The sequence below is a fragment of the Megascapheus bottae genome, chromosome 34, assembly GCF_031878675.1.
Source record: "Megascapheus bottae isolate mThoBot1 chromosome 34, mThoBot2.hap1, whole genome shotgun sequence".
NCBI lineage: Eukaryota > Metazoa > Chordata > Mammalia > Rodentia > Geomyidae > Megascapheus > Megascapheus bottae.
Genome location: NC_143542.1, coordinates 586,086 through 609,995, shown reverse-complemented (window position 1 = coordinate 609,995; position 23,910 = coordinate 586,086). Strand labels below are relative to the sequence as shown.

Here is a 23,910-nt window from a genome sequence, read left to right as displayed (position 1 = left end):
TGTGTGCACACATGTGTAGGCATGTGGTTTCCCAAGATATCCTGGGTATGCATGTGATTTCCTGAATATCAAAACAGGTATCTTTCCCCATTGTAGGTGTTTTTGAAAAAGCTAGGCTGTATGAAAGCAATTTAATTTTTTTTTTTTTTTTGCTAGTCCTGGGCTTGAGCTCAGGGCCTGAACACTGTCTTTGGACTTTCTCAAGGCTAGAACTCTACTATTGAGCCACAGCACCACTTCTGGCTTTTTTTTTTTCTGTGTATATGGTACCGAGGAATTGATCCCAGGTCTTGGTGCATGTTAGGCAAGCACTCTACCACTAGGCCAAACTCCCAGCCCGCAACTTAAAATTGTTTGTATAACAGTCCTGAGGCTTGAACTCATGCCTTAAATCCTCTCATCTAGCATTTTTGCTCCAGGCTAGTACTCTACCATTTGAGCTACAGGTCTACTTTGGATTTTTTGGTGACTAATTCGAGGTAAGACTCTTAGGGCCTTTTTTGCTTGAGCTGGCTTTGAACCACAGCCCTAAGGTCTCAACCTCCTCAGGAGCTAGGATGATTGGTCTGAGCCACCAGCTGTTGGCTAAAGGCACAATTTTTTTTATTAAAGAATTTATTAACATTGATTTTTACATTATATTTCAAATGACATGTTTAACAAGTATTCAAGAAGGGAATCGCTATATACAATCACTGGCACTTAGATTTTAGAACATAATTAAAATTAAGCTGAGAGTTTGTCGTAGATACATATTAATCTTGTAATAAAACATTATGTCTATAGAGTCATAAATTTTTATGTCTATGTAGTTATGTTTATATTTCCAATACCATGTCCATAGCTTTGGGTATGCAAATATTGAGTCATCGCTTTTGTACTGTTTGGATCTAATAGCCACATATTAAGGATACCATGCGCCTTTTGTTCCTTTAGCCTTGACTTATCTCACTCAACATGATTCTCTCTAATTTTATCCACTTCCCAGAGATTGCCATTATTTTATCTTGTCTGTTGGCTATGTAGAATTCCATTGTATGTATGTATGTATGTATATATATATGTATATATATATGTATATATATATCACATGTTTTGTATCCGTTCATCTGCAATAGGGCATCTGGATTGTTCCCATCTCCTGGCTGTTGTGAATAGTGCAGAGATGAACATAGCTGAGCAGGTGTCCTTATCATATCCTGGGTTATGATGTTCAGGATAGATGCCCAAAAGTGGTATGGCGGAATCATAGGGAAGGTCTAGTTTCAATTCTTTAAGAAACCTCCACACTGCTTTCCAGAGTGGCTGAACTAGTTTACATTCCCGCCAGCAGTGCAGTAGGGTTCCTTTTTCTCCACAACCCTGCCAGCATCTGTCATTGTCTGAGTGCAGAATCTTGGCCATTCTAATAGGGGTAAGGAGGTATTTTAGAGTTGTTTTTATTTTCATTTCCTTTATGACCATGGATAATGAGCATTTTCTCATGTGCTTTTCTGCCATTTTAACCTCTTCTTTTGGTAAGTCTCTCTGTAGTTCCCTTGCCCATTTAGTGATTCGTTTGTTGGGTTTGTGGGGGATTAGTTTCTTGAGTTCCCTGTAGATACTGGATATTAAGTATTTGTCTGATGTATTATTGGTAAATATCTTTTCCCAGTTGGTTGGCTGTCTTTCCACTTTAGTAGCTATGCTTTTATCTGTGCAGAAACTTTTTATTTTTAGGTAGTCCCATTTGGGGTCTCTCTCCAATCTATTATGACCCTGGGACTCTGTTCAGGAAGTTTTTGCCTGTGCCTGTGAATTCCAGTGTCTCTCCTACTCTATCATGTAGCAGTTTCAAGGTTTCAGCTCTGATATTGAGGTCTTTGATCCATTTTGAGTTAATGCTTGTGCATGGTGAAAGGCTAGGATCAATTTTTAGTTTTCTGCATATGGTTGCCCAGTTTTGCCAGCACCAATAATTGAATAGGTGGTGTTTGTTTCACTGTATATCTTTGGCTCCTTTGTCAAATATAAGTTGACTATAGATATGTGGTTTTATTTCTGGATCTTTTATTCTGTTCCACTGATCTTCTGTGTCTGTTTTTGTTATTATGGCTCTATAGTAGAGTTTGAAGTCTGGTATTGTAATACCACCTGCATTGCTCTTTTTGCCTAGAATTGTTTTGGCTATTTTAGGTCTTTTGTTGTTCCACACGAACCTTTGGGTTACACCTTCTATTTCAGTAAATAATGTCTTTGGGATTTTGATGGGGATTGCATTGAATTTTTTTTTTATCAATTTTGGCAGTGTGGCCATTTTCACTATATATATATGGGATGTCTTTCCATTTTCTGGTATCCTCTTTAATTTTGGATCCTGCCACTTTGCTAAAGTGGTTTGTAAGAGTTTGGGAATGGAGTTTATTGGGTCATTCGGGTATAGGATCATGTCATCTGCAAATAGGAATAGTTTAATTTCTTCTTTCCCTATGTGGATCCCTTTGATGTCTAATGGCACAATTTTTAACTTTATTCTTTTTTTTTTTTTTTTTTTTGCCAGTCTGGGGTTTGACTCAGGGCCTGGGCACTGTCCTTGGAAACTTTTTGCTCAAGGCTAGAGCTCTGCCACTTGATCCACAGTGTCATTTCCAACTTTTTCTGTGCATGTGGTACTGAGGAATTGAACCCAGGGCTTCACGCATGCTAGGCGACCACTCTACCACTAGGCCATGCTCCTGGCTAAAGCCTCAATTTTTAATTGGGCAGCTGGTCATACACTGCACTGATGCACATAACTTGGTAACACTGCTGCAGCCTTGGGCTCTGTCACCAGTGTGGGAAGAGGCACAGAAAATCTTTCCGAGTGGGGTTGCTTGCTCAGTGCCAGGGTACCTTCCTGCTTGAGTGGTCCCCATGGGATGGGGGTGCTGCAGGTGGTGGTGTGGCTCTTCTAGACTAAGCTGTATTCGTCTTCCTCCCTTGGCACCCGTGCCAGCTGTGTTTCCTCCCCCTGTTGGGTTGGGAACTTCACTACCCTGCAGGGCTGTGGTTTGGCATCAGTTCCAACAGCTGCTAATCCTGGCATTGGCCTGCTAGGATGGCTTGGGGCCAGTGGGTTGCCTGATGTGGGCCTCAGGCTCCATACCTGCAAGGTGAGCCATGTAACAAAAGGTTCTGGGTTTTGTCCACAAAGCTGGTCCCTTTAGTTTGACCAGCCAGCAGTCCTAACAAGTCCTATCAGTAGAATGTAATCTCTCTCCCCACCCCACCTCCAGTCCTGGGTATTGATCTCAGGGCCTGGGTGCTGCTGTCCCTTAGCTTTCGTGCTCAAGGTTAGCATTTTTCTTCTTCTTCTTCTTCTTCTTCTTCTTCTTCTTCTTCTTCTTCTTCTTCTTCTTCTCCTTCTCCTTCTCCTTCTCCTTCTCCTCCTCCTCCTCCTCTTCCTCCTCCTCCTCCTCCTCCTCCTCCTCCTCCTCCTCTTCTTCTTCTTCTTCTTCTTCTTCTTCTTCTTCTTCTTCTTCTTCTTCTTCTTCTTCTTCTCCTTCTCCTTCTCCTCCTCCTCCTCCTTCTCCTCCTCCTTCTCCTTCCTCTTCCTCCTCCTCCTTCTTCTCCTTCTTCTCCTTCTTCTTCCTCTTCTTCCTCTTCTTCCTCCTCCTCCTCCTCCTCCTCCTCCTCCTCCTCCTCCTCCTCCTCCTCCTCCTCCTCCTCCTCCTCCTTCTTCTTCTGCTTGGCTAATTAGAGTTAAGGGTTTCATGGACTTTCCTGTCTGGATTGGCGTTGAACCTCAATGCCCAGATCTTAGCCTCCTAAGTTGCAGGGATTATTACACGAGCTACCATTTTCTAGGCTGGCACTCTACCACTTGAGTCAAGCCTCTAGTCCTTTTTGCTTTAGATATTTTTGCCCCCAGGCTTGCTTCAGACTATGATCCTCCTTCCACCTCCCACAAGAGCTAGGACTGTAGGTGCTCACCAACACACCCAGCAAATGGAGATGGGGGTCTCAGGACCTTTTTGTCCAGATTGGTCTTAAAACTGTGATTCTCTTAACCTCTACCTCCTTCATAGCTGGGGTTACAGACATGAGTCACTGTTCTCAGCCTACACTCTAGCCTTTTAACAGCTGTGTGTGCCTATTTAGGACAAAGTTTCAGACCAAATGTAGTAGTCATAAGGTTTAAGTGAATCTGAGTTTGCCATGTTTCATAGAGAACCACAGAACCCTGCCTGCGTGCCCATGAGCCTTAATTACATACTTGCTAAACATCCCCTGCAAGGAGCTTGACAGTCTGTCGGTCCCCTGTCTACCTGTTACCAGGGCCCTTTGTGTCTCTCTTCTGTGGCCAGCGTGGCCACATGACTAAGGCCTCCCTGCAACCTGACCTTCTCAGCAGTGAGGTGGCCTGACAGTAGTGGGGAGATGGAGGGACTGTCTAGCTCATGTCCCCTTCTCCAAAGATGCCTGGGGGAGCCACTGATTGGTTTTGCAGGTGTGGAAAGAACGCACACATGAGCAGCCCACAGAACCAGGCAGTTTGTTCCAGGGCAGCTGTGGTTGCCATCTCCTAGCCCACGCGCTTGGAACTCAGTGGTCACCTTGGCTGCAGGAGTCTTCACAGTGTTTTCAACCTTCCTGAGCAGCCAGGGAATAGCAGAGGAGGCCTGGGGATGTTTCAGGATCTCTGATGTCCTCTGGCCTTGCAGGATTCCTGCCAGTGAGGGCTAGAGAGAGGGACTTCCTTTTGCCCCTGGCGACATTTTCAGTCAGTGCCGTACCTATTGCTTGTGTTGGGGTAGCGGCTGAGGGTGTCTCAGGATATTGAATCCCTTCTGGGTTGTCAAGATGGGGACCTGTCCTGGCTGGGACAGGCTCAAAGCTGGCATGTTGGGATGTTCCCACATCAGGTTTATACCTGTGGACAGCCTGCCAATGGAGAGACTGAACTCTCCCATGCCTAACTCCAGACCAGCCTTTGCTCTTCCTCATGTACCCAGTATGACTTCCAACACTCCTGTGGGAGCTGCAATGACATTTTGGAAGGGAAATCCTTGCCAAGTGACCCCATCTGATCCCTACTCAACCCTGGAGATGGCTGTTGGCGGCCTCCCACCTTGCTGGCCATGTGAGGCCTTTTCCCTTGGCTCTAAGCCCTGCTTCTCAGTCCTTCATGAGAAGAAATGATGAGAATGTCCAGCCCCATTTTCAGCTCCAGTGTGGGGGGTGCTGAGGCTCAGTTAGGTGCCTTCAGTTCCCTCCTCACCTCCGGAAGCCCAAGTGCTGAAATCAGGGGCACCCACAACTCCACTGTTAGGGTTGGGCATGGTCAACTACACCTGTAATCCCAGCTACTCAAGAGGCAGGAGGTAGAGAGGTTGGAGTTGGACCTAAAAAAGAAGGTAGAATACTAGCCCTGACTAGCAAGTAGAAAGCCCTGAGATCAAAACCCACCACTGAAAAAGTTCTTTTTCTCAAGACCGTGAAAACAGTAAATGTTACTTATAAGGGGGAAATAATGGGAATATGTCATTATCAGTCCATGAACACTAAAGGTATAAATCATTTCCATGGCTTTAATAGCCCTTGCCTGTCTCCACTACAAGCCACACCTGGCCCATGTCCTGGGTACAACCCTTGTGTATTTAGAAAGGAAAAAATTACACATGTTGATCAGCAAACTGTGCTTTCTTATGAATGTTGTATGTGTGCTGCAGAGTCTTGCACTTAACTTACACTTTCATGGCTGGCACTCTACCACTTAAGCCGTGTCTCCAGCTTAGCCTTTTCCTGGTTATTTTGGTGATGAAGTTTCAAGGACTTTTCTATCTGGCTGACTTTTGAACCATGATCTTCTAGATCACAGCCTAGGTTTGTGAGCCAGAATATCTGGCTTGACTTTCTTTGTTAGACCCAGGGTTTCGAACCAGTAAAGTGCTTGCTCACTAGGTGAGTGTTCTACCTCTTGGGCCACACACTAGCCTTTGATTTCTTTTTTTTTTTTTTTGCCAGTCCAGGGGCTGAGCACTGTCCTTGGACTTTCTCAAGGCTAGAGCTCTACCACTTGAGCCTCAGCACCACTTCCGGCTTTTTTCTATGTATGTGGTACCGAGGAATCGAACCCGGGTCTTCATGCATGCTAGGCAAGCACTTTAACCACTAGGCCAAACTCCCGGCCCCCTAGCCTTTGATTTCTTCTTCTTCTTGTGTTTGCCCACCGTGTAGATATATGATACTGCTCTGAGATCTTCTTTTATACTGTACATTTCCCTCTATGCAGAAAACCTGCCTTTTGATGAAGCTGTATTTTCATTTAGTTATAATTATTTTTCATTTTTTCTGGAACCTTCTTCTCTGACCTCTATGCTATCTAGAAACGTTATTGTTCAATGTCAAAATACTGTGGGGGTTTTCCTAAGCTGTCTTCCTGTTCCTGATTTAATCCTCCGGTGATCTGACAGCCCTGTTTGTGAGATCTCAGTGTGTCCTTTTAATTTGCTCAGGTGTGTTTTATGGCCTGGGATGTGGTCTTTCTTGGTGAAAGTTTCCTGGGACTTTGAGAAGGAGTATTTGCTATTGCTTGGTGAAGTCTCTTGTAAATGCCGACACAGCTCTGGGAGAGAGAGAGATTCAGCCCCTAGTGTCCTAACTGGCTTCCCGACTCTGCAACCTACGGCAGTCTAAGTCTTTAAAGGTGCACTTGTCAGGCTTACCTGAAGTCCTGTTATCTTTAATTAGTGGCCTTCATCCGCCTCCACAGACATCCCTGCAGCAGAACTTTATAAATGACCTTGCATTCTGTCTTGTATTCTGTATTTGGCTTGGCTCATGGTTTTAGAGGTTTGTGTCCATAGCTAGCCGGCACCATGGCTTTCAGGCCTGTGGTGAGGCAGAAGCATCATGGCAGCCAGGAAGCAGAGAAGGAAGGAGCTGGAATCCAGGTGTGTCTTTCCAGTACTTCTCCTCCTATCCCCTGTAATACATTCTTCCTCTAGTCCTCACCTCGCTATTTCCACTGTCTCTCAAAAATGCCCATCATATTTTACGCCCTTCAGTGGATAGATCCATTGATGGTGTCAAAGCCCTCAGGATCCAATCACCTCCCAAGGCTTCACCTTGAACCACTTTATTGGGAACCAAAGCGTCAATTCTTATTTTCTGTTGGTCGTGGGGCTTGAATTTAGGGCCTATCTAGGAACATTTCCTTCCTTCCTTCCTTCCTTCCCTCCCTCCTTCCCTCCTTCCTTTCCTCCTCCTCCTCCTCCTCTTTTTCCTCCTCCTCCTCCTCCTCCTTCTTTTTCTTCTTCTTTTTCTGTCAGTTGTGGGCTTTAAACGCAGGGCCTGGGCATTGCCCTGAGCCTCTTTGTTCTCAAATCTAATGTTCTACCACTTGAGCCACAGCACCACTTCTAGTTTTTGAGTGGTAAATTGGACATTTCTGCCTGGACTGGCTTTGAACCGTGATTCTCAGATCTCAGCCTCCTATAAGGGTGAGCCTTCTAGTGCCTGGTCTTCAACACTCTTATAGGGGAAAATGTCACTAAGACCATGATAGGGTTTTTGTTGTGCTGTGTTGTTTTGGTTTAAATTTCTATGAGTGTAGCAGCTCTGATCTAATGGACTTCAAAGGGCATCTATAGATGCTGAACCTCCAAGGTGAGCCTCTTCCTATGGGAAGCTGAGGAATGTACAAGAAGCATACCTGATCCTCCAGCCACTCCCTAGATTGACTGAGTGGCATAGACCCATATCTGGAACTGTGTAAGAGAAATAGATTCCTTTTCTCTACCCAGTAAAGAGTGAACAGACAGAGAAATGTTTAAGGTAAGCAGAGTACATTTATTTGAAAATAAATAATAACACATAATAGTGTTATATCAGGAGAGGGGCCCAAAGAGGAGTCCAGTGGAATTTCCTCTGGATGGAAATTTTCCTCCCCTGGGCTTTGTGCTGATTTTTGGATGGCTTGTGCATGCACGGCCCTGCCTCTTTTCACTGGTGAGTTCCAGTGGCCACCCAGAGTGCTATGGGATGAGGAAACATTTGAGCAGGAGCCTGAGGCGCTATGGGAATAAGAAATGCCATGATAGCTGGGCGCCAGTGGCTCCTACCTGTAGTCCTAGCTATTTAGGAGGTTGAGATCTAAGGATCATAGTTCAGAGCTAGCCTGGGCATGAAAGCTCATGAGCCTGTTATCTCCAATTAACCACCAGAAAAGCGGAACTGGCGCTGTGGCTCAAAATTCTTCAGCCTTGAGCTGGTTTGGAGTTGGGGCGGGGATGGAGGGTGGGGAGGGGTCGGTCTGATCCAGGATGCTCTCTGATTGGCTTCTGAGGTTCTCTGAGACACGCTCTAATTGGCTGGTGCCATCTCTGCAGCCTGGGGCACCTGGGTGTGCTAGGAACTGGCCAGACTTGTTTTCCCCACCCCCACCCAGCAGGGGTGAGTGTGCTGGGTGGGGTGGGGGTGGGACATTTACCATGTGGGCCCCTCCAGGAGCAATTCCGAGGGGGTATAAGGAATGTGAGTGATAAGAAGGAATAAAACAGCCAACTAGACTTGCTGGGGCTGGAGTGCTTTCTGCAGCATGCATTCTGGGCATTTTGGCAGGGTTGGGGTTCATGACTTTGCCTTCTGGCCTTGGCATCTCTGGTGATCTTCCCCTCGGATCCCCAGGAAGGCCTGTTATCAGCCTCTCTTGCAGAGAGGTGAACACTATGGAGATTTGCTTCCCTGGGGTTCCCAAAAGGAAGCATATGCCACAGGCCTGGCCACCCCTGGTGAACGACAACCCCAAGAAGTCACTTCTGGCCTTAGAATTCTAGCAGAGGCTGCAAACCCAGAGGGAGGGAGGGATGCTGGAGGGGGACCCCAGTCCCTGCAGACAAAGGGCACGTATACAGGGTGGAAGAGGGCTCAGTTCTTGCTTTGTGAACAATAAGATTCCACATTTCCAGCCCTTCCATTTTGTTTCAAAGAAAAGGGGCTGAGAATGTGGCTTAGTGGTAGAGAGCTTACCTAGTATGCATGGAGCAGTGGATTTGATTCCTCAGTACCACACACACAGAGAAAGTTAGAGGTGGCTCTGTGGCTCGAGTGGTAGAGTGCTAGCTAGCCTTGAGCAAAAGAAGCTCAGGGACAGTGCCCAGTCCGGAGTTCAAGCAAAAAAAGAAAGAGAGAAAGAGAGTCGGGGCGGGGGGGGGGGGCAGGCTGGGGGTTTACTTCCAGTTTTTCACTGGAGAAATGTGTGTGTGTGTTTGTGTGTGTGTAAATATTGAAGCTTGAACTCAGGGCCTCATGCTCTCGCTTAGCTTTTCTGTTCAAGATCAATGTTCTACCACTTGAGCTACTGTCCCACTTCCAGATTTTTGCTAGTTAATTGGAGTCTCACTGACCATTCTGGTCAGACTGGCTTCCAATTTTGGTCCTCAGAGCTCAACCTCCTGAGAGCTAGGATTACAGGCATGGGTCACAGTACCCACCCGGGAGCAAACTTGGAAAGCGGTGCCTTTGAAGGAAAGAAAACTTGTCACTGTGGATGGCACTATGTTGATACAAGGTGGAACCAGGTTTGAGGCCCCAGACCCTGACTCCTAGAGTAAAGAGATGGCCAAGATGAAAGCAGACAGGGGAGCTTATCTGTGTCCCGGAACACACAGGAACAAGAAGCAGAGTGATGTCCAGTCCATCTTCTCTTCTGTTTGTTTTTATTCTATTACGAAGGTGATCTACAGAGAGGTTACTATTACGTAAGTCTGGTAATGAGTGTGGTTGTTTTTTATTTTTATTTATTTATTTATTTATTTTGCCAGTCCTGGGCTTGAGCTCAGGGCCTGAGCACTGTCCTTGGACTTTCTCAAGGCTAGAGCTCTACAACTTGAGCCTCAGCACCACTTCCGGCTTTTTACTATGTATGTGGGGTACCGAGGAATCGAACCCGGGTCTTCATGCATGCTAGGCAAGCACTTTAACCACTAGGCCAAACTCCCGGCCCCATGAGTGTGTTTCTTTTTGGACAAGGTCACCTCTCCCTTGCTCTCTCCTAGTTATTCCCTTCTGTCCGCATCCACAGTTGTACAGTTCATTTTTAACATAGTGTCTAGTGAGTGCCACTGCTGAATTTGCCCATTGTCCCTCCATTTCTGTGCCCTGCCTTACAGATAAATGAATAAACAAGACAAAAAGAAAACAACAGCAAAGAAAAAAAAACCCTCTTGTTTCCATTTCCTGGTGTTCATTTCAATAAATATTCTTTTAGATGATCAGAGGCACAGAGGCATTGCACCTTTATGTTTCTCCTTTGGTCTCACTGCATGTGAATACCTAGAGTCCTGTATCATTTATCATGTCCTAGTGTAGTTTAGATCTAGCTTTCTCATATGACATAAAAGGCTGGCTTACCTGACTTGATATGATTCATTCTGGATCCAGCCATTTCCCTGCAAATTATATAATATTATTCTTCCAAATGGCTGTGTAAACGTCCATTGGGTTTGGGTATCACATTTTGGGGATCCAGTTCTCTATTGTAGACCCTAACCCATTTTTTTTTTATTTTTATTTTTTGCCAGTCCTGGGCTTGAGCTCAGGGCCTGAGCACTGTCCTTGGACTTTCTCAAGGCTAGAGCTCTACCACTTGAGCCTCAGCACCACTTCCAGCTTTTTTCTATGTATGTGGTACCGAGGAATTGAACCCGGGTCTTCATGCATGCTAGGCAAGCACTTTAACCACTAGGCCAAACTCCCGGCCCAGACCCTAACCCATTTTTAGGGATGTACATTCATGAATGCATTTTAGGTTTAAATAGAGGAAGTCTCCATAATTGAACTGTTCCTGGACAAAGCTGATCTGGTTGATAACTATCCATCTTATTGTGGTTCTGGTAGAGGTTTTGGAGAACAGCCTGGCTCCTGTGAGAAGATTCCACTTGCTCAGGGGTTCTGCTTCTTCATTAGAGGAAACTCTTTTCATCTGGGGGGTGATCTGGTCTGCCAGGCTCTGCCACCTCCTGAGGGTAGTTTCAGTCCCTTTGTCATAAAGATGTTATCCATCACTCCAGTCCTTCCTGGAGCCCAAGGTGACTGCAGAGAGAATGGCTTAGAGCAAAGCCTTATACAGAATAGAAGCAGAGCAGCCTGGCTTTTCTCCTGTTTTTAGCAAATTCATGTGTGAGCACAAGCTAGGAACTTTAAAACAAAAGCAGTTTAGGTGCCTGCTGCAGGGAAGGCCTGAAGCCAGGTCGTGGAGACTGCTTTAGAGGGTTGTCAGACAGCTTTAACAACTTGTTCCCCCACCCCCCCCCAGTCTGTTCAGAAAACAGAAACTAGAGAAAATTGACAGCTCACAATAGGAGACCCATAGGATCCTGACTGCAGAGCTCTGTAAGGCCAGAACAAACAAAGAAAATAAATGATAGGCCCAGTTTGCTACAAATGTCAATGCAAAAATTCTAAAGAATTAAGAAAATACAACAGATGAGAGACAGAGAGACAGAGACAGAGACACAGAGAGAGAGAGAGACAGACAGACAGAGAGAGAGACAGACAGAGAGAGACAGACTCACTCACTGGGGGGGTAGGGGGGTGTTCACTAGCTATCTCAACCTTCCCTCTCCTTTGAAATGGTAAAAACTGTGGCAAGGACAGAGTTTGGCCTAGTGGTACAGTGCTTGTCTAGCATGCACGAAGACCCAGGTTTGATTCCTCGGTACCACATACATAGAAAAAAGCCAAAAGTGCTGCTGTGACTCAAGTAGTAGAGCTCTATCCTTGAGAAAGCCCAAGGGCAGTGCTCAGGCCCTGAGTTCAAGACACAAGACTGGCCGAACAAAACAAAATAAAACAAAAAACTGCAGCAACTTGGGGCCCGGAGTTTGGCCTAGTGGTAGAGTGCTTGCCTAGCATGCACGAAGACCCGGGTTCGATTCCTTGGTACCACATACTTAGAAAAAAAAAAGCCAGACGTGGTGCTGAGGCTCAAGTGGTAGAGCTCTAGACTTGAGAAAAATCCAAGGACAGTGCTCAGGCCCTGAGCTTAAGCCCAGGACTGGCAAAAAAAAAAAAAAAAAGAAAAGAGAGAGAGAGAGAAGAGTAAATTACAAAAATTATAATTTAAAAAAATGGAAAAGGAAAAACAATGTCACATACTGTGATCAAGTAATATTATCTAGAATTCAAGGATGGTTTCACAACCTTAAATCTATAGAAAAATGATCATGTAACACCCTGTAACATGATAGGGGGAAAATCATATGATGTGTTATATAGATTTTTAAAAATTGTATTCTTTCAGTGTGTGTGTGTGTGTGTGTGTGTGTGTGTGTGTGTGTGTGTGTGTGTGTGTGTGTGCTGGTCCTGGAGCTTTGAGCTTTTGTGCTGGAAGCTAACACTCTCCTACTTGAGCTACAGATCCACTTCTGGCTTTTTGCAGGTTATTTGGAGAGCAGAGTCTCATAGACTTTTTCCTGCCCAGGCTGGCTTTGAACCACAACCCTCAACTCTCAGCCTCCTCAGGAGTTAAGATGACAGGCAGGAGCCACTGAGCCCAGCTTTCAGGCGGCCCTTCTCCCCCCCACCCCTCCTCCTCCTCCTCCTCCTCCTCTTCCTCCTCCTCCTCCTCCTCCTCCTCCTCCTTGTCCTGGGGCTTGAACTCAGGGCCTGAGCACTGTCCTTGGGCTTTCTCAAGGCTAGAGCTCTACCACTTGAGCCATAGGATCATTTCTAGCCTTTTTCTATGTATGTGGTACTGAGGAATCGAACCATAGTCTTTGTGCGTGCTAGGCAGGCACTCTACCACTAGGCCAAACTCCCTGCTGTGATTCTTAGACCCCCCCCCCCCCCCCCGCCCCCAGGGACCTTATCCAGTTTTGTGCTATCTATGCCTGTGCTGAGCTGTATGGCAGGATGAGCTGAATTCAAGAGCAAGGCCTATCTGCTCCCTGCGCCTTTCCTTTGAGGATGTTTTGGAGTTCTATGCCCTTGTCTGTGCAGAGAGGCAGGGCCCATTCCCCAACTACGCAGCCCTGACCCCAGTCTGACACAATGGTGTTCTTGGGCATGTGTTACTACTGTCCTTGGCTGCATGCTCACGTGGCTAGTCCCCTTCTCACACCCCATAAGGAGTTATTTCCCTGATATTCCCATCACAGAGCTTGGGAAGGTCATTGATGGCACAGGTAGAGAAGGGAGGGAGCTTTAGGCTTTGGGAACATTCTCATCCTGTGCCCATTCCTGGCCAGTAACTATGGCAGGGCCCTGCGTGTGAAGGAATGGAAATGTGGATTTATGAGAAGGCAGATCCTGGCCTTGAGAACCATGTTGATGGTGGCCCCTAATTTGGTGAACCTGCACCACCTCTGAACATAGTAAGAGCATTTTGATCTGTTGAAGATACAAGAGTTTCACTGAGAACTGTGACTCATGCCTACAAGTCTGGCTATTCAGGAAGCTGAGATCTGGAGGATTAAGGTTCTAAGCCATCCAAGAAGAAAAGTTTATCAAACTCCATCTCAACCAAAGGCTGGATTGTTATTATATTCCTGCTATCCCAGCAATATAGGGACGCTCAGTGGCTGTGCAGTGTCACATACCCAGTGACTCAGAAGTAAAAGGAGGATGGCTGTCCAGCCAGGCCAGAAGTGAGACATTACCTTGAAAATAACCATTGTAAAAAGGGACAAGTACATAGCTTAAGTGGTAGAGGCTAGCCTAACCAATGTGAAGCCCTGAGTTTAATCCCCAGTACTCCCTAGAAAAACAAATATAAAAATAAAAGAAATGGGACCATTTTGCCAAGTTGTTCATAAGAGCAGTTGGAACAGCAGCAACCTGGCTGTGTGCGTGTAGTTGTAAAGGAAGAGTTTGCAAGTGTGTTTGGCTGTGACAGAGCTGAAGCTTTCCACACAGGGAAGCAAAGGGTTTGGAGCCAGGCCCCCGCGCTAAAACAAGCAGGTTTTACCATTCGAAAGTCTAGATTTGGCCTTTTTTTGGGGGCTGTAGAAATGTTAAGACTCTCAAGTAAGCCCCCTAAAACGTGAGGGGTGGTATTTCCCCCAATGAGGAGCTGCCAGCATTTAGAAACTATGGAATATGTAAATTAAATGTACAGTGTAGAGAATGCAAGCATTTTCACATCACCCAACTGCAGGAGAAACAGCATGCCATGAGCGACGTAGGCTCCTCTCCCCACTCATGTTAGAATAGTGGCAAGCCACCTCCAGGTGAATTATGTTATTCTTTCTTCAGGGGTGTGTGTGTGTGTGTGTGTGTATGTATGTTTGTATATGTTAGTACTGGAGCTTGAACTCAGGGCCTGGGTGCAATCCCCGTGTTTTTTTGCTCAAGGCTAGCACTCTAAAATGTTTTTCCAGTCACAGCTCCACGTCTAAGCTTTTGGGTGGTTAATTGCAAATATGAGTCTCCCAGACATTTCTGCCCAGGCTGGCTTCAAACTTCAACTTTCAGATCCCAGCCCAGACTCCTGAGTAGCTAGGATAACAAACCTGAGCCACCATGTCCTTCTCTCCTCTTTCCTTCTCATCCATCTCTCTTCCTACCTATTAATCCATCATCCATTCACCTATCTATCCACCCATACTTTTGTATATTATTCATCTATCCATCATCCACCATCCACCCATCTATCTTTCCTGTGCATTTATCCATCCATCCAAATTCATCCATTTATGCAGCATCTATTCATCTATCCATTTATCCATCCACTCATCCACTTATCCATCCTCATCTTCCATCCCTCAACCCATCTATCATCCATCCATCCACTCATCCATCCATCTACCCATGTACCTGTCCATCCACTCCCCAATTCTTCTTCACTTCATCCATGCTGTAAATGAGGCCCTCTCTGGACACAGCAGATGGCAGTGGCATGTGGTCTCTATTCTCAGAAGACAGCCAGCTGGAGAGGGAAGGAGGGAAATGAGAGACCCACTGTCCTCAGGTGAGAAGTAACAGGAAGGAAGAATGCATCTAGAGCATGGCTGGGCATCCACCTGCCCACAGAGCTTTCATTTCTGGCCAGAACAGAGAATGGCAGAACCCATGGTGGTCCCTCAAGTTATCTTGACCCAGCACTGTTTTCTGGAGAAAATATCCATCCTAGGACTGGGAGTTTGGCCTAGTGGTTAAAGTGCTTGCCTAGCATGCACGAAGACCTGGGTTCGATTCCTCGGTACCACATACATAGAAAAAAGCCGGAAATGGTGCTGAGGCTCAAGTGGTAGAGCTCTAGCCTTGAGAAAGTCCAAGGACAGTGCTCAGGCCCTGAGCTCAAGCACAGGACTGGCAAAAAAAAAAGAAAAGAAAAAGAAAAAGAAAGAAAAAGAAAATATCCATCCTATTACCCAGCAAAGAGGCCAGTACCTGGACAGGGAGAAGTGGGGGTGGGGATACTGAACACTGCTTGGGAAGATCCTTGGGAAACCCAGACCATAAGGGGTCAGTACTGCTGGCCTACCTCATCTCTTCCCAGCTGCTCAATCTCGGGAAAAACTTACCATGGGTCCCCTGGGAAATGGAGGTGACCGCAAGGGTCACCTGCAGGTTACTACAGGAATGGGTGAGCATTGAACAAGGTCTCAGGACAGTGTCCAGTCTTGGATGCGCCCAGTGAGTGACTGTGATCTTTGCATTCTGCTTCCCCTACAGTGAGCAAATGCTAGGCCGGCTTTGTTGATGGACAGCCCGGGGAGGGCTGGGGGCAAACATGAGAGGGGTTATGGTCTGAGCCAGGGACTCCAGTTAAGCCTTCCAAGGTTGGCTTCCAGATGGGGATTAGAAAACTGTTTTTCTTTTTAAGGATGACGGAGCTGGGTGCCTTTTAATGCCATTAGGTGTGGGAGGGCGGGGAGGGGGGAGTGGGGGGGCGCTGAGTTTGTCTGAAAGGGTAAGGAAGGCCAGCCTTGGGCAGGGGGAGGAGACGGAGACGACAGAGCTGCAGAGCCCAGGCCTGAAGACCCCAGGGCCTCTGGATTGGGAACTCTGGTGTCAAGTTTCTATCTGGAGCAAACAGAGCCCCCCCACCCCGGGGTAAACAAGCCTCAGCTTTCCTGGTCTCCCTGCACCAGCCAGCTTCTGACTCTTCTCTGTGGTCACACACCTGGGGCTGAGGGGAGGTGACCCCCGCTGTGGTCATTTGTGAGCTCCCCAGGACACCAGAGGGGCCATGCAGAGGGCTAATCTGGGCAGGTCCAAGGCAAACCCACCTGGGGGTGGTTGAGGCCAAGGGCCTAAACTCTCTTTTTTTTGGGGGGGGGGACTCTAAGCCCCCACCAAAAGCTTTCAGCCACAAAGTGGACATATGACTCAAGTGGTAGAGTGTGCTAGCCTTGAGTAGAAAAGTAAGGGAGAGCCGGAGGTCCTAGGTTCAAGTACCAGTGTGTGTGCACGCACGTGTGCCCATGCGTACACATGCACACACACCCAGCCCCTGAGAATGCACAAGTGGTCCTGGTGTGGTGGCTCACGCCTCTTACGTCCCATCTAATGTGGAAGTAGAGGTAGAATCATGGTCCGAGGTTGGTCCCAGGTCACAAACAGAAGACCCTATCCACAAAATAAGTAAAAGCAAAAAGGGCTGGGTCTGGTGCCCAAGTGCTAGAGTACCTGCCTAGTAAATAGGAGGCCCCAAGTTCAAATCCTACTTCCCAAAAAAAAAAAAAAAGGAAGAAAGTAAAGAAAGCAGATGTTGATTAAACAACATCTTGCCCCCAAGATGGGGGCACAGTTGTACCTAACACCTTCCCTCTGGGTTGGGAAGATCTGGGATGTTTGGTGTGTTTGAGTTTGTGACTGCAGAAACTTTGTGACATCCTTCGGGCAGGGGACAGGTGGATGACCAAGGCTGGGTAGGGGTGTGTTCCTATGCCAGGTAGGAGAATAGAATTACCAAAACTACCTAGATATAAAATGCTAAAGGTCAAATGGTAAAGGTCAAAGAATCCTGCTTCACTGTGGTGCATTTGAGAGGTAACAACCCCAGACTGGAGCCAGGGCCCCTGTGTCTGGAAGGTGGAGAAGCCCTGTTGGAAGCCCAAGAGCATCCAATTACTTACAGCATTTTGGGAAATATTCTACTATTATGAGTTGAGCCTATTATTATTTTTCAAAGGAGGAATTGTGAATTTTTTTAAGGGCTAAAAAATTACTGGGATTTGAACTCAGCACCTTTTATTTGGTAGGTGTTCTACCATTTGAACCACACCTCCAAACCCTTTTTTTGTTGGTTGTTTCCTTATTGCTTTTTTCCTAAGGTATGTGCCTGGACTGTGATCCTCCTTATTTGTTTTTAACTCCCTGGTATAGCTGAGATGACAGAGAGATGAGCTACAATGTCTATCTTCTATCTATTGAGATGCGATCTCTCTACTTTTCTGCTGGCCTGGGACCACAATCCTCCCATGTAGTTAGGATGATAGGCAATAATCCACCAGGCCTGGCTAAATAATTTCTTACAGATATGTTCCTTCTAAGGGATCTTATTTTCTGGTTTTGAGGAAAATTAGGTTGGATGGTTCCTACAGATGGACCAAGGATATAGTGGCCAAAGATAACCTTGCCAGGGATTGGCCCACAGCCCCCTCCTGGGGGCCTGCCTTTCTTCTCCCGGAGAAGAACCAAAACCAAGATTTTAGTGGAGTTAGAAAGCAGAACTTAAGAGGCATTTCCTTACACAGAAGAAAAACAGGCAGCATTGGTGATTTATTATTTTTTTTCAGTCATGGGGCTTGAACTCTGGGCTTGGGCATTGTTCCTAAGCTCTTTAGCTCAAGGCTTCCGCCCTATCCCTTGAGGCACAGTGCCACTTCTGGTTTTCTGATTAATTGGAGATAACAGTCTCACAGTCTTCAATTCCCTGGCTGGCTTTGAACCATAATCCTCATATCTTAGCCTCCTGACTAGCTAAGATTACAGTCATGAGCCACTGTGTCCGGCTGGCATTGATGATTTTTAAATGTTACTTCACTTTTATTTTATTGTGGCTGCTTTGGGGTTGGAACTCAAGGCTTCATGTTTGCTCAGCAGGCACTCTGTCACTTGAACCTCATCCTTAGCTCTTTATGCTTTAGTTATTTTTCACGTAAGATCTGTTTTGCCCAGGACTGGCCTTTGACCATAATCCTCCTTATCTCTATCTTGGGCATAGCTGGGGTTATGGGTGTGTACCACTGTGTCCAGACAAGAAACATTTTATTTTTTCTTTTTTTGTTGGTGGTGGGGCTTTGGACTCTGGGCCTGGGCATTGTCCCTGAGCTCTTCAGCTCAAGGCTACCACCCTAACCCTTGAGTCTCAGCACCACTTCTGGTTTTCTAGTGATTAATTGGAGATAAAGAGTCTCATGGACTTTAGTGCCCAGGTTGCTTTGAACCACAATCCTCAGATCTCAGCCTCCTGAGTTGCTAGGATTACAGGCCACACCCAGTGGCCAAGAAACATTTCTTTTTCTTTTTTTTTCTTTCTTTCTTCCTTTTTCTTTTTCTTTCTTTTTTACTTTGTGGGTCCTGGGGTTTGAATTTGGCCTAGTCGCTGCCCCTGAGCTCTTCAGCTCAAGGCTACCACCCTACCCTTGAGCCAAGCCCTACTTCCCATTTTCTAGAGGTTAATTGGAGATAAAAGTCTCAGGCCCTTTTGTGCCTGGGCTGTCTTTGAACCTTGATCCTCAGATCTCAGCCTCCTGAGTAGCTAGGCCACTGCTCTGGCTCCAAGAAACATTTCTTATCAGAAAAGCAATCACCAATATTTTAAGAATTACTTATTTGGGGGGCTGGGAGTTTGGCCTAGTGGTAGAGTGTTTGCCTAGCATGCACAAAGACCCGGGTTCGATTCCTCGGTACCACATATATAGAAAAAAGCTGGAAGTGGTGCTGAGGCTCAAGTGGTAGAGCTCTAGCCTTGAGAAAGTCCAAGGACAGTGCTCAGGGCCCGAGCTTAAGCCCATGACTGGCCAAAAAAAAAAAAAAAAAGAATTACCTATTTGGGCCAGGAGTATGGCCTAGTGGTAGAGTGCTTGCCTCCTATGCATAAAACCCTGGGTTTGATTTCTCAGTACCATATACACAGAAAAAGCCGGAAGTGGTGCTATGGTAGACTTGAGAAAGTTCAAGGAAGTGCCCAGGCCCTGAGTTCAAGCCCTAGGACTAGAGGAAAAAAAATTATTATTTATGTTTTGTGGACTCTGGAACCAGAGGCTATCTGGATCTTTGACTTTATGTTCATTTAGTGTGGCTCAGACCATTCAAGCACCAACGAGGATTTTTCAAGTTCCTCTGAGACTCAGTTTTCAACTTACCCCCTCCTACACATTTTTCTGTTTTGCGGTCATTACTGGGATTTGAAGTCAAGGCCTGGGTTTGGCAGGGCAAGTGCTTTACCACCTGAGTCAAGCCCCCAGACCTTAAAGGTCTGTGTTTGAGATAGCATCTTTTTTTTTTTTTTTTTTTTTTTGCCAGTCCTGGGCTTGAGCTCAGGGCCTGAGCACTGTCCTTGGACTTTCTCAAGGCTAGAGCTCTACCACTTGAGCCTCAGCACCACTTCTGGCTTTTTTCTATATATATGTGGTACCGAGGAATCGAACCCGGGTCTTCGTGCATGCTAGGCAAGCACTTTAACCACTAGGCCAAACTCCCGGCCCTGAGATAGCATCTTCTACTAAGTTTTGCCTGGCTGGCTTGGCATTTCAATACTCCGTACCTCCTGATTAGCTGAGATTAAAGGTGCATAAAGTCATTCTGGGCCCTGGCTTATCTTTCTCTATATTCAAGGCATCCTCGCAGTTCCCAGTGTAGTACACTGAGTGGGGCCTCCTGCATTCCCACCCTTTGCGTCCAGTTCTTCACATCTTCTCACGTGCCCAGCTCTTTTTTGTTTTAAACTTGAGGGTCTTTGTTGTTGTTGTTTATTTTGTTGGTTTGGGGCTTAAACTCATGGCCTGGCCACTGTCCCTGAGCTCTTTTGCTCAAGTCTAGCGCTCTACCACTTTGATCCACAGCTCCTTCTGGTGGTTCATTGGGGATAAGAATCTTACACGGGGGTGAGGGGAGGGAAATAGGGACGGACACATGAGAAAGGGTATCAATGTTTGTGAAGTAATGCACCTTCTATCTGGTGAATATAATATAACCCTTCTATTAATTACAATAAAAAATTTAAAAAAAGAATCTCACAGAGGACATGGTGCTGTGGCTCAAGTGGCAGAGGACTAGCCTTGAGCAAAAGTAATCAAGAGCAGCACCCAGGCCTTGATTTCAAGCCCCAGGACTGGCAAAAGAAAAATAGGCTGGGAATATGGCTTAGTGGTGGAGTGCTTGCCTAGCAATCATGAAGCCCTGGGTTCGATTCCTCAGTGCCACATAAACAGAAAAAGCCAGTAGTGCTGTCGCTCGAATGGTAGAATGCTAGCTTTGAAGCTCAGGGACAGTGCCTAGGCCCTGCATTCAAGCCCCATGACTGCCCCCCCCCCAAAAAAAAAAAGAGTCTCATAGATCTTTCTGCCTGGGCAGGCTTTGAACTGCCATCCTCAGATCTCATCAGCCTTCTGAGTAGCTAGGATGGCAGGTTGGGCCACTGTTACCGGGCTTCAAGCTATTTTTGAGATAGGGTCTTTCCCAGGGCTAGGCTAAACAGTGCTCCTCTTACTCGTGCCCCCTATGTACTGAGAAGGGTACGTGTGAATCTACATGCCCAGCTTTTATTGGTTGAAATGGGGGAAATCTCACTGCCTTTCGTTCTGCTGGCACCGAATCAAATTCCTTTTAATCTCTCCCTCGTGCAGTAGCTGGGAGTAGAGAAGTTAGCCACCTTGCCCAACCCACTGTAACACTGATGTATCCCACCATGTTTTACTTACAGTCCTGGTAAGATGAGGGTTCTGAGAACAGGAGTGACAGTCCTCTCAAGGTTGCCCTGGTTCCCCCCATGGGATGCCCTGCTGTCTCTGCCAACAGACCCCTTCCTCAGGCCCTGGGCATCTGTTTGCAAGGTCCATTTCACACACGTTTAGAAAAATTAAATGGCCAGGCTGCTGAGTTGGCACAGATCCTGCACCAGCCTGGATGGCTTGGTGGATGTGTATATTTTAGGGGTTCCTGTGCGTAGAGAACCCCCCCCACACACACCACATTCCTGCACCCTAAACCTAGAGTACTCCTATAACAGGAAATGATTTTTCTTGAAGGAAAAATAACATAAAACTCATCATTAAGAAGGAGGATGGGGGCCGGGAGTTTGGCCTAGTGGTTAAAATGCTTGCCTAGCATGCACGAAGACCCGGGTTCGATTCCTCTGTACCACATACATAGAAAAAAGCCGGAAGTGGTGCTGAGGCTCAAGTGGTAGAGCTCTAGCCTTAAGAAAGTCCAAGGACAGTGCTCAGGCCCAAGACTGGCAAAAAAAAAATTAAAAAAAAATAAAGAAGGAGGATGGGGGCCAGGAGTTTGGTCTAGTGGTAGGCAAGCACTGCGTAGCATGCATGAAGACCCAGGTTCGATTCCTTTGGTACCACATAATTAAAAAAAAAACTGGAAGTGGTGCTGTGGCTCAAGTGGTAGAGTATGCTGGCCTTGAGAAAGCCCAAGGATAGTGCCCAAGCCCTGAGATCAAGGCCCAGGACTGGCAAAAAAAAAAGGGCTTGAACTCAGGGTCTAGGTTCTGTACCTGAGCTTTTTTGCTCAAGTCTAGCACTCTACCACTTGAGCCATAGCTCCACTTCCAGCTTTTAGTGGTTAATTGGAAATAAGAGTTTCACAGATTTTCCTGCCCAGATTGGCTTTGAACTGTGAATTTCAGATTTCAGCCTCCTGAATAGTGAGGATTACAGGCATGGGCCATCAATGTTAGTGGCTCTGGCATTTTGAAGTGGAGGCCAAAACAGTGCATAGAATATGATCCTGCTTTTCTAACAAACTGACCCTGACTGGTCAGAGATGGACAGGGAAGCTCATAACCTTGGTCTCTGGAGAGCAGGGAGTGAGTACATTATCTCCTTTGCCTGAAGACTTCAGTTTAACAAGACCTGGACTTGGCAGAGCACGGTGGCTCATGACTATAATCCCAGCTACTCAAGAGACACAGACTGACAGGATGGCAGTTGAATTCTAACCCCAGGCAAAGCATTATTGAATCCCCATCTCAGCAACAAAAAGTTGGGTGTAATGGTGCCTCCTTGTCTTTTCAGCTACTTTGGAAGCATAAATAGCTCAGACAAAACCAGGAGACCCTTTTTTAGCCAACAGCTGGCTGTAGTGGCACTTGTCTGTCCTAGCTACTTGGGGAGCGTGAATAGGATTTCAGTCCAGGATAGCCTGAACATAAATGTAAAACTCAATCTCAAAAATACTAAAAAGAGGCCTGGGAATGTGGCTTTGTGGTAGAGTGCTTGCCTACCATGCATGGATCCCTGGGTTCAATTCCTCAGTACCACATACACAGAAAAATCCAGAAGTGGCATTGTGGCTCAAGTGGTAAAGCACTAGCCTTGAGCAAAAGAAGCTCAGAGACAGTGCCTGAGTTCAAGCCCCAGGCCTGGCCAAACAAACAAACAAAAAAAGCAAAACAAAACCTGCTGAAGGCATATCTCAAGTGTTTTTATGTCTGCAAGTGTGAGGCCCTGATTTCAAACCCAGTATTGCCCCAGACAAACAAACAGACAAACAAAAAGATGAAATGTCAATTATTTGGCAAGATCCATGACTCCAGATCAGCATTGTGCTGGCTAATTGGAGATAGACTTTTGTGGATTGTTCTGCCTAAGCTGGCCTTGCACCGTGATCCTCCAGCTTAGCCTCTTGAGTGACTGAGTTGTGGCATGAGCCACTGGCATTGTGCTGAGTGCCAAAGCGAGCAGGATTTATGCCACCCACTGTTGCCTGCAGCTGTCAATGTAGTGCGTTTTGTTTTTCAGTGACATATTTGATGCCATGTTTCCGGTCACGCACATTGCGGGGGAGACGGTCATACAGCAAGGTATGTTCAGAGCCAATGCCTTAGAAATACATCTCACCAGGCCAGGCACCCAGTGGCTCACGCCTGTAACCCCAGCTACTCAGGAAGCTGAGTTCGGAGGATCACATTTCAAAGCCAGCCCGAGCACGAATGAGACTCATCTCCAAATAACCACCAGAAAACCAGAAGTGGTTCTGTGTGGCTCAGGTGGTAGCGCCTTAGCCATGAGCTGAAGAGCTTAAGGACAATGCCTGTGCCCAGAATTCAACCCCCATGACTGCCAACAACAAAACAAAACAAAAATAATAAAGAAAGAAATATATCTCACCAGCTAGGCAGCAGTGGTTCATAACTGTAATCCTAGCTACTCAGGAGGCTAGGGTCCAAGGACTGAAGTTTGAAGCAAGCTTAGGCAGGAAAGCCTATGAGATTCTTTATTTTTGCCAGTCCTGGGGCTTGAACTCAGGGCTTTGGCACTGCCCTTGGGCTTTCTGAAGTTAGCACTCACCACTTGAGCCACAGTGCCACTTCTGGCTTTTTCTGTGTATGTGGTTGCTGGGAATTGAATCCAAGGCTTTGTGCATGCTAGGCAAATATGCTACCACTAGGTGAAGTTCTGACCCTCCATAAATTTCCTTATCATGAAAAAGAAATTTTTAAAAAAAAAGTGAAATTTGCAAGATTCCTATCCCAAAAAGCAAGCGAGGAGAGGTGACTCATGCCTGTAATCTTAGCTACTGATATCTGAGAATCAAGATTCATAGCCAGCCTGGACAGAGACTCTTACCTCCAATTAACTACCAAAAAAGCTTGAAGAAGCAGGACTGGGAGTTTGGCCTAGTGGTTAAAGTGCTTGCCTAGCAGGCACAAAAACCCGGGTTCGATTCCTTGGTACCACATATATAAAAAAAAAGCTGGAGGCTCAAGTGGTAGAGCTGTAGCCTTGAGAAAGTCCAAGGACAGTGCTCAGGCCCTGAGCT

The 23,910-nt window shown here is 46.4% G+C and overlaps 1 protein-coding gene across 1 annotated transcript in view; it reads left to right on the top strand.

Moving 5' to 3' along the window:
* Prkar1b (protein kinase cAMP-dependent type I regulatory subunit beta) overlaps positions 1-23,910 on the top strand; it is an 86,078-nt gene that overhangs the window by 33,140 nt on the left and 29,028 nt on the right. The window contains exon 5 of the mRNA XM_090324103.1: positions 22,890-22,951. Within this exon, the coding sequence (XP_090180229.1) occupies positions 22,890-22,951 (62 nt within the window). The remainder of the gene's footprint in view (positions 1-22,889; positions 22,952-23,910) is intronic.